We start from the raw sequence: 13536 nt of genomic DNA on the forward strand, positions 1-13536 counted from the left end.
GAGCTCCTGGATTCTGGTCTGCCTGGCAGCTTGTGACAGATGAAGGCACAGACACACCTCATTTTTCAAGGGCTCAGCCACTCGGGGATTCAATCTGTCCTTAAGAACAGAGCAGCCCTTGGTCGGCTCTGGCTCATTTATTTTCACGCTCCTTGCAGTTCTTCTCGGGAACGGAGCACAAAGGACATTTGAGAGCACTTGTCATTTGAATCCGTTAATGAGAAAACATCTGCTGTGTGCCGTGCCAGGGTCGCTCCGTAGCCCCGTCGGGCAGGTGACAACAGCTACTCGGCGCTGCCCTTGTTGATAAGTGTATCCTCCCGGCAGCCCCTGAGAAGTGACCTCATAAAAATCGTCTAAGCGTTTTACCGACTCATCTACAAACAGCACACGGGTCACTTCAGCCCCCGCGGGAGTGCAGCCACCTCGGGTGCCGTGCAGCAACTCTTTAGAACATCAACCCTGTGCCGCAGTCTAGGGCAGGGAGTCGAGAAGGATCCCAAAGCCAACTGCAGCACCGGGGGGAGTTTTCAGGAGGAGGCAGAATGGTAAATCCCCAAACTGGAATTGGCCAGGGCCGTGGGGCCAGCACCTCTCTCCTGTAACAAATGCTATGGGGAGCTGTGTTAGGACCCTGCTATTGCATTGGATTGGAAAGACGCTGTAACCCCAGCACTAGCATGAGGGACTGGGGAAAGGCAAAAGGACATCCACACTTCTTCTGGGTCTTCCTTGAAGAGGGGCTTTTCTCCTCTAAGACCATGACCTAGCCCGACAGGCTGCCTTGACTTGGCTTGGGAGAGTGGCTCTGCCCCGTGGAGAGGGCTCCTCTCAGTAACTGGTGACCGGCTGTCGGCATGGCCGCACAGCGAAAGACACTCTTCTTCCCCAGACGCTGAGCATGCAGCTTGCTCAGCCCAGACCGTGAGAGCGCCCAGAAACGGGAACAGAACGCGTCTCCCGCACGGCCCTGCAGACCATTAACCACTGGGGAACGGGGCTAATTAAGTCACGGAGACTGCGTTTCGTTGAGTGCATCAGAAATAATTTAGTCCTGCGTTGTGGAAATTGGCAGCTGTTTGTGCTCCGATCCCAGCTATTGGGTCTCATAATAAGGCGAGGACCATGCTGCTTTTTTTAACCTACTCTGTTTACTTGCCCGGATCAGTGCATTGCAACTCAGCAAGAGCTGGCGAAGCCGATAGGATGGAGAACTGGAGGGGCAGCTGCCTGAACCATGAATCCCAGGGCAGGATTTCAGCTTTGTAATCGGAGCAGGCTACTCCCGTTGTTTTTAAATCTCTCGCTCTTATTTTTAAATGGGTTCATTCAATCGCCATTCTGCCATAACCCCGCCACAACCCCCCTGATCTAAGGGGCTTCTCCTCGCTGCTCGGTCTCTGTCTGTGTTGTTTTTCCAGCCCTTAGGGCTGGTGTTTTGCAGATGTAAAAATAAAAGCTGTAACATGTAATAACAGCAGCTGCACAGCCTAGCGAAGTGCCCGTTGAAGAGGCTGCTGGGAAACGCAGGGCCAGCACCGTTCGTGTGTTGATTTAGCCGCGTATACCAGCAGTTCACTTTGGAGCCGCTTCTCATGAAATGTAGCAGCAGGTATCACAGCAAGTTTATCCCCTTCTCAGAGGTGAATAGGAAAGCTGTTGTTTTAAACTGTTTAAGCTCTGGGAGCAGTAACGACGCCTGCACAGATATCTAGCACTCAGAGACGTTTGCCCACATAAAGATCAGGAGGTCAGGCGTGGCGGGGATGGCAGCCGAAGGGGAGACCCCTGCATAAATCGTGGCCCCAACAAGCCATCTCCCAAGTGCCCGTCGCTTGGCTTGTATGTTGCACCTGTCCCCACCCCCCAGCTGTGTTTTAGCGGATTAGATGGTAAGCTCTCCAAGGCAGGAACCTGGCATCTTACTGATTTGTAAAGCACCGTGCAGACTGTGGGGTGCTATGCAGATGACCCAGGTCCACTGGTTAAATGGACCTTGGAGCGGGTTCCATTTCCTTTGCAAGAGTGGAAGGTGCCCCATCAACCCCTGTGTGCGCATGCATGTTCTGCGAGAACGCGGTCTATACAGCACGTCCTTCCTGCTCTTCCCGCTGCGTAAACACCCCCCGATTGTCCGGAGGTCTGTAGGTGCCCTCAGCGGGACGCTGTCTGAGATGCCTTGTAAGCACAGAGCGTACCGGACGGAGATTCTGCCCCGGGGAGGGCTAAAAGGCCATGGCAAGTCGGGCATTGCTACTGAGTCATTTGTGTGAACCAGGGGGTCTGAAAGGATCTTCCCGTTGCACATGGCATGAGTGGGGAGTCTCTTCTTTCTGCAGACGCTGAGCCGATCGTGCTGGCCCTGCAGGCTGTGATGGGATACAGAGCTTTTCACCTCAGCTGGGGGCTGAAAGCTGTTGCCATGGATGGCTGCTGATGGCCGGCACGATGGGAGCATGCCCACACAAACGCTCTAAATGACACAAGCAGAGTCCTATGGCAACATGCCATGAAGGCAGGACTCCCCTCTCACCTTCTAAATCACGCCTTAGAGGGGAAACTCGACCGGCCGTGATCTGTGCTGGCCCAGCTCTGCGGTGTCTAGCACAGCTGGTCCAGTGCCTCTGAGCAATGCTACGTTCAAAACCAAGCCCTGGGGGGGTGCTGAGCAGCTGTCTGCTCTCCTCCACCTGCACCGGCTATGCCGCAAGGCACGTGCTGGTGTCTCTTGGTTGCCCCTGGTGGTAGGTTACTTAGAAAGGACTTTCAGGCTTTTTCAGTGGCTCATGAAGAGAGCCGGGCTGGGAACCACAGAGCACGTTGATGTTACGGCTCCAGCTTCGTGGTAAGTGGGAAACTGGTGCAGCCTCACAGATGCTTAAACCCACGCCCCTGTCTCTTGAACAGCGCCCCAGAGAGAAGCAGCTTGAAGTACTGTATCGCTAACCGACCAGAGAGCAGGCTGAGGAGGGCCGGCAAACGCAGCGAGATCCTGAGTGAAGCAGGTCCCTGGGCTGTCCGTTTGGCTGCGTGGCTTCTTCCAGGAGAAGGGCTCTATGAGCTGCCTTTGATTTATTCCAGAGCTGTTATTTAGACTGTGCAGATATAATAATGCACGAGCCAAGCTGCGGCTGTTCCCGGCTAGCAGTATCAAGGAGCTCCATTAATCCCCATGACTGATTGTGGTGGGGAGGGCAGCGGTCTGTTTCCCATTTCCCAGCGGAAGGGGAAGGCTTGGCTTGTGGTGCCCGAGCGGTGAACAGGCAGCCGTGCTCTTCGATGGGGAACCCCACCCACCGTCGGGGGATAAATTTGAACCCCGAGGCCAGGCCTCGGGCAGGACCCCCACTGGATCTTGCTGGAGAGGTTTTGCTCTGCTCCTGGAACTGTGGCCACAGCGGAAATCCTCTGTCGGGGCAGCATCCTTCATGGGCCTGTGACGCGAAGGCTCGTCTGTTAAATCAATCACGGCAGCCCTACTTCCCGCATACATCACCAGCTGTTCGACACTGCTGCCAGCTCGCTCCTTGTCGTAGCCTGTTCCCTCTCTCCCGAGGGCAGTCGTGCAGGGAGCGCTCCTGCCTGGCTTGGAATTTGGGGGGGTGGGCGATATGGAGAAGGGGGAGCCACATGCAGCTTTCTGGCTGGTGGGAGTCAGCTGAAATCCCGTGATGGTGCGAAGGCCAAGCCAGGGTTAGTTCACGCCCTTTGAAGCCAACTCCTCCCAGGAGACCTGCTGCAGCGGAAGTTCCCTGGCTCATGCTGGGCGGGAGCTGGGAATTGAAGGCAGGATTGTTTGAATCTTGCAGGCAGCCGCCCCCTTTCTTATGGCTGGCTCTTCCCTTTCCTGTGGTGCAGAAAGGAATAAGATGTGCTATTCACACGTACGGCCAGGCTGAACAAACCACCTGCACAGCATCCTGGGGTCCATCTGCACTAGCAAAACTGGGACCTCTAGCGCAGCGCCCACGGGGCCGGGCGGGGGGCGCAGAACTGCGGTGCCTCCGCTCTGACTACACGAGTGGCCAAGCGCCAGTGCGGCTGCCCTGCTGCTGGCTGTTGCGGTGAGACAGGCTCTTGTGCTCCTAGCGTAGACAAGATGCTTGGGCGCTTGCCCGTCCCAGCGAGAGGAATTGGAGGAGGTGGGCTCCCGTCCCTTGCTCAGATGAGAAGAGACCGTGCGGCTGGGCAGGGAGCAGATGGTGTGAGCGGACCGTACCGTGCAGCAGCCGCACTGCAGATCATGGCGAAGGAACATCGGATGCTTGTTCCATGCTGCTGGGGGTTTTCAGGGGACCAGGGGGAGCTCCCTGGAGCCCATCAGACAGAGTGATCCGCTGCCCTGACTGCTTAGCAGAGCATCCCCTCCCAGCCCCCTGCCTCCGCAAGCTGGATTACGGTTTCCTTGCCAGGCCGCACACTAGGCCGGGGTGACTCTTCCTCAGTGCTCAAATTAGCCTCCAAAGCGTGTCGTTCCCTCCTTTTCCCACGAGAGGGCGTGCTAGGTCACCGTGCTAGCATTCAGGGACCAGCCTAGGTGAGTAGGGAGCATGCAGGATGGCCCAAGTTCCCTAGCACCCTGTAACTGCTCCAGCAAAGGGCGGGGGGCGGTGGGCTCCACTCGCCTCTGAGGGCGAGAAATGGGGGCCTGGCCCTGAGACCCTGTTTCTGCGTCCGGCTGAGCGTTAGGTAGCGAAGACGAGGCAAACCCTGCCGTGCAGACAGCTGAGTGCGTTCAGTGGCACAGGACCCGCTCGTCCCATGGGGTAAATCAGTTTCACTCCACTGCAGTGCATCTGGCCCGGCCCGGGAGGCTACGTGACGCGAGAAGGGCTCTGTGCAGCTCACTGAGACACCTCCAAGTTCGAGAACAGAAAGCTCTGGTGCCCCCACGTCCATTTCCCCCAGGCCAGGCGGGATATTTCCCTGCCGTACAGACAGCCGAGCTCTGGGGCGGGGGCGAGGAGGATTCAGGGTGGTGAGGAAGAAAATGTGCAGGGATGGAAATGGCCTGGTGAGATGTTGACCCAGCAGAGAATGGAGGGCTGGGCTGGTTTTTGCCCAGCGGAGCCACGCCTTCGATGCTCCCCTGGGGGAGCGGCTGCCTGTCCCCGTCTAAACTGTCTCCGGGGCACCTGTGCTGCTGTTGTGTAAAATGCTTCGGGGTCCTTTTCTGGGCTAGGCTCCGAGGGCTAGGCGCACGGGGCTGTCCCGATGGAGCAGAGCACAGGCAGGTTCGCAGGCAGTTTGCACCCGTGCTCCCGCCCTTCTCTGGAGTCTCACTGGCCGTGGGGTTTTCCCTTCCAGATGGCTCTGTACTTCTGCGCTGGCGTCCTGGAAGACGAGACCCTCTTCTGCCACTACGCCCTGAACGTGCCGCTCTACACGCACTTCACCTCGCCCATCCGCCGCTTCGCCGACATCGTGGTGCACCGGCTCCTCAACGCCTCCCTCGGTAAGTGCCTGATGGACGCAGCCCCGTGGCCGCCCAATCCAGGCCGGTGCAGGAAAAGGCTGCTGCCTCCTGACCGCTTCTGTCCTGGAGCCTCGCGGTTGGGAAGGGAAGGAATTCAGCTTCACGAGCCCTTTGACCCGCTTTGGGATAGCGGGGTACAGCCCGGGGAAAGACCAGACCCCTGGCAGAGGCGTACCATTGGTCTCCAGCACCTGGGGGCTAAAGCTTGCATTTGCAAACCCCCCCCCCCGGCCTCACGTCCCACCCACGTAGGACAGGAGGAGTCCCCGACTCCCAACAGATGGTGCCGCGCCTCAGCTGCCCCGGGCAGGGAGGGGAGGGTCTGTACCTGCAGGGGGGACACGCTGCTTTCCTCCTCCTGTGCCCCAGGGGCTTTCTGGTGCTCATGGTGGCAGCTCTGGGGGGGCTCTGCCGCCCCCACCCCTCCCTCAGCTACCCGCTGCGCAGCACCTGCCTTTCTCGCTCCGGCCCCAGAGCCCAATCAGATCCGGCGCTGGCTCTCCCTACCAGGCGGGGCGGCCTCACCTCCCAGCCAGGGGGTAGCGAGGGCGGGGGAGAGTTCCTCCTTCTGGCTACCCACAGCTCCCTGCCCCTGGGCTCCGTCCAGCCGCCCCTCAGAGCCTCCAGTGTCCCCCACCCCCTGCATGTCATTCAGGGCCTGGATGGCGCCCCCCCCAGGACGGCGCCCGGGGCATCGTGCCCCCACCCCACCCCCCCTTGGTACGCCACTGACCCCTGGTGCCCTAGAGTGGGCGCTGCCCCCGTAGCAGCAGGGTGCTAAAGAGTAACTGTGGCTCGTTTTCCTGCCAGGCTCCGGACGCCCCGTCAGGCTGAGAAAGGAGGCCCTCCAGAAGCAAGCCGATCACTGCAACGACCGGAAAATGGCGTCCAAGAGGGTGCAGGAGCTCAGCACCGACCTGTTCTTTGCCGCCTTCGTTCGGGTGAGACCCCGGCCACCGCTGCGCTAAACGCGCTGCCCGTCTCCCGGCTCCCGCCCTCGGGCATTGAGATGGCTCCTTGGCTCCCTTTGGGGGGCGGTCTCCCGAGAACGCTTCCCACCTCCCTCCCCACATCAAGTGACCCTCTCCTACGGGGCCAGGCTTGCTCTGGCGCCAGCCTGGCTGCGGCTAGTTCTGCAGGAGGTCCCTGGCCTGAGTAGCCGTTGGCTTTCCTCCCTCTTCTGTCCCACCCGGAGCAAGTGCTGCTGATGGCTTCAGTTCTGCTGATTGTTTTTCCCTGTCGTATCAGGGCCATGGACTCTGAGGCCTCTCCGCATGGGCGGCTGCACGGAGTCCAAGCAGCGTATGTGCAGGTGGCTGTGCTTTCCACAGCGCTGGAGAGGTCCACCATCCGTCCCCTGACTGCTTGGACCGGCTACGGGACCCGTCTTTGGGGTGTCCCGTCAGCTTGTGCCCCCCTCTCCCGGTTGGGTCTGGGGAGAGGATCTGCCACTGGGGAGGTTTACAGCCACCTTGGGCACTACCCAGGTGGGAGGAGGGTTGTAAGACACTGGGATGGGAACCCTTCTCGGGGATGGCTGGATCTGGGGTATCTCGCTCGTGACCGCGCTTTGTGTCGACAGGAGTGTGGCCCGCTGGAGTCGGAGGCGATGGTGATGGGGGTCCTGAACGAGGCCTTCGACGTCCTGGTGCTGAGATTCGGAGTTCAGAAACGCATCTACTGTAACGTACGTTCCGTTGAGCTACGGGGTCCCCTTCGGCTGGCCGGGCCGTTAATCCTCCAGTGCCGCTTTGCTGGGGGCTAACGGCTGGAGAGCTGGTAGAGGCGCTTCTGCGCCCTCTAGCCTGGCACAGAGCAGTGCCAAGAACCCGGGAGCCATTCACCACCAGCAGAGCTGTCCTGGGCCCAGTGCAACCGTGCAGGACCACAAGGGGGAGAGTCTTCACTGCACAGGGAACCCAGGCTTTGCCCGGGGTTAAATGGCCCCACAGCAAAGCCCTACCCACGTTACTGCATCCTCACCATTTCTGTACTTGCCCGTGTCCCTCTTGCTTCTTTGTGCTAAGGCGCTCTAGGATTCTTTCCCAGTCAGGGGTGTCCATTGCTGGAGAACTTCTCTGTCCTTCAGGGGAATTGTGGGAAGGCATTGGAGGACTCTCTGCCTGGATCCAAAGAAGCAGTTCCAGCCCGAGTGAAATTGGAGCCTGGGCTCTAACTGGGTCCCTCCCAATGGGTCAACTCGCCTGGGCTTAATGCACCTCCAAAGCTGGGTTGGGGGGGGGTGTGGGATGGGGGCCGGGTGGGGGAAGGAGAGCTGTGCTAAAGTGAGGGAGCTACTTCTGCATAGTCACCCTAGTAACCAACACCAGCAGATGAACCCACCACACGCAGGGCAGAGTTAAGGTTAAGGAGCAGTGGGAGTTGCTGGGATGCTAGAGACCAAGACCTTGATGTGAGGTTCCCTCACGCTGTCAGTCTCCAGTGACTCTGTCTGGGGGTTTCCCTCAGACCACGCAAAGCCCCCAGGACAAGAGCAAAAGCGATGAAAGCCAGAATGCTCCGTCGCGCGTTTGCCTGTAAAAGAAGCGATTTCATGTTTTCCATCTCCTCTGCTTCGCAGGCGTGCAGGCCGGGTGTGGCTAACAATTCATGAGGAAACGTGACACAAACCCAGGGTTTGTGGGACACAGATTGGGTTAGGTCTGACATGAGGAAAGGGAGAAGCAGGTTTAATTGCATCTGATCAAATCGTAAATCTGGGAGCAGCTGAAAGCGGTTGGCTGTAATCTAGCACTGCACTTAGTGACAGCTATATTGCTGGCCATGGCATCTTGCCATGCAACGGACAGGATGATATATGGCCTTGGGCGGGGTGTTTCACCGTGATCTCGGGAAGGGTGTGCAGGGCTAGCTCCTTCCTCCTGGGAGTTCACAGAGCACCGGGGGTGCTTCACACAGGTACCGACCGAAAAGAACTCGGCCAGTCATTTACAAACTGGGCTGCGATGGGGACAGAATGTAAGCAGCGTTGTTCAGCCGGGTCCAATGAAGGACTGCAGCTAGCTGAACAAGGAGCAGGTTTGTGGGAGCAGCCAGATTCCCTGTCCAGCTGAGGAGGGGAGGACACGAGCCGTAGCCACCTGGGCTACTGAGGAAGGGGTGGGGGACAGAATCCTTAGGTTCCGGCAACGTTTCTGGAAGTCAGTGCTTTCCCCAACGTGCTGTTTGTTCTGCAGGCTCTGCCGCTGGTGGGGTTCCACTTTCAGAAGGTGGGGAAGAAGCCTGAACTGACACTCCTGTGGGAGCCGGAAACCCCAGAGCAGGAAGCTGCCCCGCAGGTAAATGGGTCCGTGCCTCCCTGGCTTTGGAGCGGTGCTGGCCTGACAGATCTCGTCTAAGAGTCAGTCCCTCTGCACTCCCCACGCACCAGGATTTCAGCTGGGCTCAGGGTTCTCGCAGGCCAAGCCTTGCTGTAATCCCTGCAGCAGACTGCGTTTCTGCTCCTAAAGCCGCCTCTGCCCATTACATCTCTGTGTTCTGGCTTCTGTTTCTCCACGTGGCTGCACTGGCTCCCATTTACCGCCGGTGCCTGGAGCCCCACTGCTCCCCCTGCTGTGGGCCGGGCCTCCCGCTCCAGTGTCCTCTGAGCATTTAATTAACGTGCTGTTTACTGCCCTCTTCTAGATCGTTAATTAAGATGTTCAAGGCGCTCAGGTCTGCCCTGTGCTCCTGGCTGGACACCGATCACCTCATTGCTCTGGCTTCATCCTTCCCCCTCGGCCTGCTTTTGCAATCAGGTTTCAGCCCATGTGGCAGGCAGTGCTGGGATTCAATTAGAATCAGTGTTTCAAGTCACATTTCCTGAGACATGGTGTTAATGCTTTGATAGTCTGGAAATCTGTCTCCTGTGTCCTCATCATCTATTGACTCAGTAACTCAATCAAGGGGATTGATTGCGTTTGTCTGGCTTGATTAAGCGCTCTCTTGATGCCAAACAAAAGTTGGCAACACTTTAAAATGCTGGTCGTCTTGATTGCCTTGAAATTCTGGATGATGAATCCCAAGCCCCTCACTGAGGCTTGGTCTACACTTAAAACTTAGGTCGACAAAGGGGTATGAAAAATCTCCTCCCCCCACCAACCCCATAACTATGCTGATCTAACCCCCGCTGCAGACCCAGCCCTGTCGAGAGAAGAATTCTTCCGTCCGTGGGGGAGGGGATGTTCCTGCCCTGATAGAAAGCCCCCTTCCGTCGGTGTCTGCACTACGGGGTTATGCGGGCACGGATCCTGCGGCATCGCCATGCCGGGATCGCCTCCGTGCGGCGCGCCGGGATGCTGCTGCAGGCTCTCTCTCAGCTGTGTGCGTCCTGTAAGGCCGAGCCTTCCACTCTAAGCTGACTTGGCGGGGGAAGGCTCCTGGAAAGCGCCCCAAGTGGCCCCAATTCATCCTGTAGTACAGGAGCTAGGCTCACACACTTCCAGCGAGCAGCATGAAAAATGGCTGCCCTGCGGGAGCCCAGCCCAGCCCCGGGGCCAATCCTTCTTGTAAAGTAAACACTTTGGATGGAGGAAACTCCTCCATGAATCTTCCCCGCCTCCTAAGAAAACACTGGAGCCCTGCGCTGGGATTGCAGTGTGTACTTTTCCTCCAAGTCAAGAGATCCCTGTGTCAATAAATCTCTAACCCCTTGAACTGCTGCAGCCCTCCCAGAGCTTTGCTGAAGCAGCAAGAAGCAATGTCACCTCGACATCCAGTCACGCCCCCCTTGGAGCACAGGCTCTTCTCCCCCTCACGCCCTGGAGTTAGCCTGCCAGCCCAGGCAGCCCCCCCACCCCCCGAGACATGCTCTGCACGGTGGGAGGGGCCCGCGCGCCTTTGCGATGCTTGGCGGCCCTTTCCTGGTTTGGCTGGGCCCAGCCAGGCAGTGAGAATATCCCGAAAGGCTGTTTGCAAAATAGGTTTAAACGTGCAGAATCTGGGCGGCTGCTCTGGGGCGCAGGGATCCTGACCTCTAGCCCCATCCCCAGTGCTGATGGGGGAGTGGGGCTCCAGGGGGGCGTTCCAGCTGCACCCTTTCCCCTCTCTCCCTCCCCTCCCCCCGGGTAATTTTGGTGACAGCAGCGAGACTACAGGGTTAATCCTCCAGACCAGCTTCCTGGGACCACCCTGTCTTTGGTCAGTAGCTCTGCTGGGACCGCGGCATCTCATTTCCAGCGCAGTCCCTGGGGCTTGAATGAGCCTTTGCTCAGCGCTGCCCAGGGGCCGGTTACAAAGCAGATCCTTTGTCTGGGGTTCTGCTCAGCTGAGTTTCTGTTGTGCTCTACGGGGGCTGTCCCCACCTCCCGGCTCCCCTCAAGGCGCGCTGTAAAGGGAGGCAGCGGAAGGACTGAGCCCAGTGCCGTGGTGGGAACAGCCCCCGTGTGCTCTGCGTTAGCTGCAACGGCTTGGCAAGCTATTCCGCTGGCGGGGAGGGAGTCAGGGTCACATCTCCACCTTGGCTAGACATCGGAGCGAGCGAATGCCCTAAAGACAGCACCGTAGCCCAGGCTGCGCTGGCAGCTGGATGCTGCCGCAGGTACAATCCCGTCTGAAACTCGAGGTGCATCCTGGGGGGCAGCTGGCCAAGCCGCCGTGGCTATGCGGCCGTTTTTGGCGCTCTGGCTCTACGAAAGCTAGTGCGGATATGTCTTCCCGAGGTGGGAGTTACAGCCCCGGTGTAGACACTCTAAACTGGCCAGCGTAGGGGTCGTTCGGGAAAGCATCTCCCCTGCAGTTCACTCACTGCAGGCTAGTGGGGTCCATCGGAGTCCAAATGAGACCTGGCTTCATCCAGATGATTCATTGTGAGCAGCAGAGTGGGCTGGGAAGAGATGGGTCAGTTTGCCCACTCGGCAGTGCGGGAGGGTGGGGCACTGGGCTCACTCGTGGGAGCGGGAGTGAAGCCAATGGCGGATTCTCCCCCCTCATTCTGGGACTTAGCAGGTGCTCTGACCAGGGTCAGGGCCCGTTGCGCTGGGGGCTGGCCTCGGCCCAGTGCGCTCATCAGCTGTGTTCTCCCCAGCGTGAGCAGGGAAGCAGGCTCAGTGGGGCTGTGCATAGAAGGCTTGAGGCCTTGTCTTCACTACAGAGGTGGCTGATGCCCCTGGGGTCGGTGGCGTGGCTCCCGCCTCCCTGCGAGGGGCAGTGGAGCGGTGAAATTGACAAGAATGGCAGAACACAGCGTCTACACTGACACTGCGTTGCCCAACCGCACCGACATCAGCCCTGCACCTCTCATTGTGGTGGTTTTATGATGTCGGCATAGCAGGGGAGTTACGTCGGTGGGAGGAGCATCTCAGTGTGTGCGCTGTTCGGTCAACAAAAGCCAACTTCGAGTCTGTAGTGTAGACCAGCCCCCAGCGTGAAACCTTGGAATTCCTGGTAATCCAGCTGGGGGGTTTTCTTGGGGGGGAGCGGGAGGAACCTCTTATTAGATTCTGTAGATAAATTTGATCCTCAGCAGGTTAAAAAAATGTTCCATATTTCACTTAGGGTCTGTCTACACTGCAGCAGAAGGTGTGTTCTTAATTCAGATTAGCGAGTTGAGGTTAAAATAGCAGTGCAGAGACAGTGATTCAGCTTTAACTCAGGTTAGCAGCTCAGGTTAAAGCCTGTCGGGGAATCGGGGGTTAAATTGGAGCTGTTAACCCGACTTGCCGTGTCCTCACAAATACTTTACCCTGAGTTAGCTCTCCGAAGTGAAGAACGCACCTTCTTATCTCAGTGAAGACATACTTAAATCTTCAGTCAATCCCCCACTGCCTCGCCAGGACCTTTTGCTGGTGGACCTGGTGTAGTTTGGGGATTTGCTGGCGTGCCATCAAGTTACTGTCTACAATCGAACAGTTCACAGGAGAAGTATGATCCCCTGGAAATGCTGCTGGTTCTAGCGATCACCCTACAGTCCCCCAGAAATCCCTGGAGCTATTCACAGTGGTGAGCCCCGCGCCGGGGCATGTGCAGGGCTGGCCCGGATAATGATGCTCTCAATCAGCTGTCCCTCCATGTCCTTCCATGTATTCCCTGCCAGGTGGCCAATGCCTGGGAACCTGGAGCCCTTCATGGACTTCACCTCTCTGTTAAAGCTGAGCTTTCTCTGGCATCTTCTCCACCCCCTCAGGCTCCTGGCAGGTTAGCAGTGCGGCCCCTGGCTTGGATAAATGTGGGCATCCCACCCCTGGTTTGGGCGGCCCCTGCAGCAGAAGCCTCAAAACCACCCTGGCTGTAGACTAACTCGTTGTTTGAAGCCAGCTAACCCGGGGGTTCCCTTTGTCTTTTCTCCCTTGCTGAAGGTGATCACCATTTTCACTTTGGTGGAAGTCGTCCTGACGTCTGACAGCAGCCCCCTGAAGTACAGCGCTGTGCTCGAGAGACCGGGCCGAGAGAAGTGAGGGCCGAGGGCTCCATCGCCTCCCGTTGTGACTGCCGCTCCGCCGTGCCGCCAGGCTCCTTTTTACGACTCAGCCCTCACACCGCGCCAGCCGAGCTCCGCGGCTGGGCGGGGGGTAACTTTTTAAACACGTTCGGTTTTACTTCCGCTTTGGATTTTAACCTGGCTGGGTGGGGGGAGCCTGGGTCTTTCCCGGCTGAGATCAGTGAAGCTGCAGGAACATTAATGCTGCTTCTAAAACATTTTTTAGCTTTTTTTTTTTTTTTTTAATGTGGCCGACTGTGTCCCCCCTTCCCCCAAACTGTAGTTGGAGCGGCGATAAGGGAGGCTGTTATCCTCTCGGGAGCGCCGGCCAGAGGCTGCCGCTGTCCCTTGTGTCTTGTGCCATGCTCTACGTTCCTGGACGTGGCAGAACCAGGGGGCCACCATTGCCTCAGGTAATAAAAATCTGGTCAGCAGTGGCACGCGTGTGGGTTTTGTTATGTCTCCTCCAGATTCCAAGTGCAGGAATCCTGCACAATCACTCATCTTTCCGGCAGGCTCGTGCCTTTCTGGGTTTGCTGTTTCTCAGGACGTTGTGAAATTCAAGATCATGCAGAAGCTACGTCATCTGCATTTCCCGTCCGATGGCCCTCGCGCAGCAGAAGAGTGCGGGGGGGATCAGGGA

At 58.1% G+C, this 13536-nt stretch overlaps 1 protein-coding gene across 3 annotated transcripts in view; it reads left to right on the top strand.

Annotated features, from left to right (window-relative positions):
- Positions 1 to 13330, top strand: part of DIS3L2 (DIS3 like 3'-5' exoribonuclease 2) — a 261720-nt gene extending 248390 nt beyond the window's left edge. For all 3 annotated transcript variants that reach the window (XM_067561129.1, XM_067561130.1, XM_067561128.1), the window contains 5 exons: positions 5308 to 5455; positions 6287 to 6417; positions 7059 to 7163; positions 8674 to 8775; positions 12772 to 13330. In XM_067561129.1, the coding sequence (XP_067417230.1) occupies positions 5308 to 5455; positions 6287 to 6417; positions 7059 to 7163; positions 8674 to 8775; positions 12772 to 12870 (585 nt within the window). In that variant the 3' untranslated portion in view covers positions 12871 to 13330. The remainder of the gene's footprint in view (positions 1 to 5307; positions 5456 to 6286; positions 6418 to 7058; positions 7164 to 8673; positions 8776 to 12771) is intronic.
- Positions 13331 to 13536: the final 206 nt, after the last annotated feature.

Source organism: Emydura macquarii, unplaced genomic scaffold (assembly GCF_026122565.2).
Source record: "Emydura macquarii macquarii isolate MOO-44397 ecotype Brisbane River unplaced genomic scaffold, CSIRO-AGI_Emac_v2 contig_2365, whole genome shotgun sequence".
Classification (NCBI taxonomy): domain Eukaryota; kingdom Metazoa; phylum Chordata; order Testudines; family Chelidae; genus Emydura; species Emydura macquarii.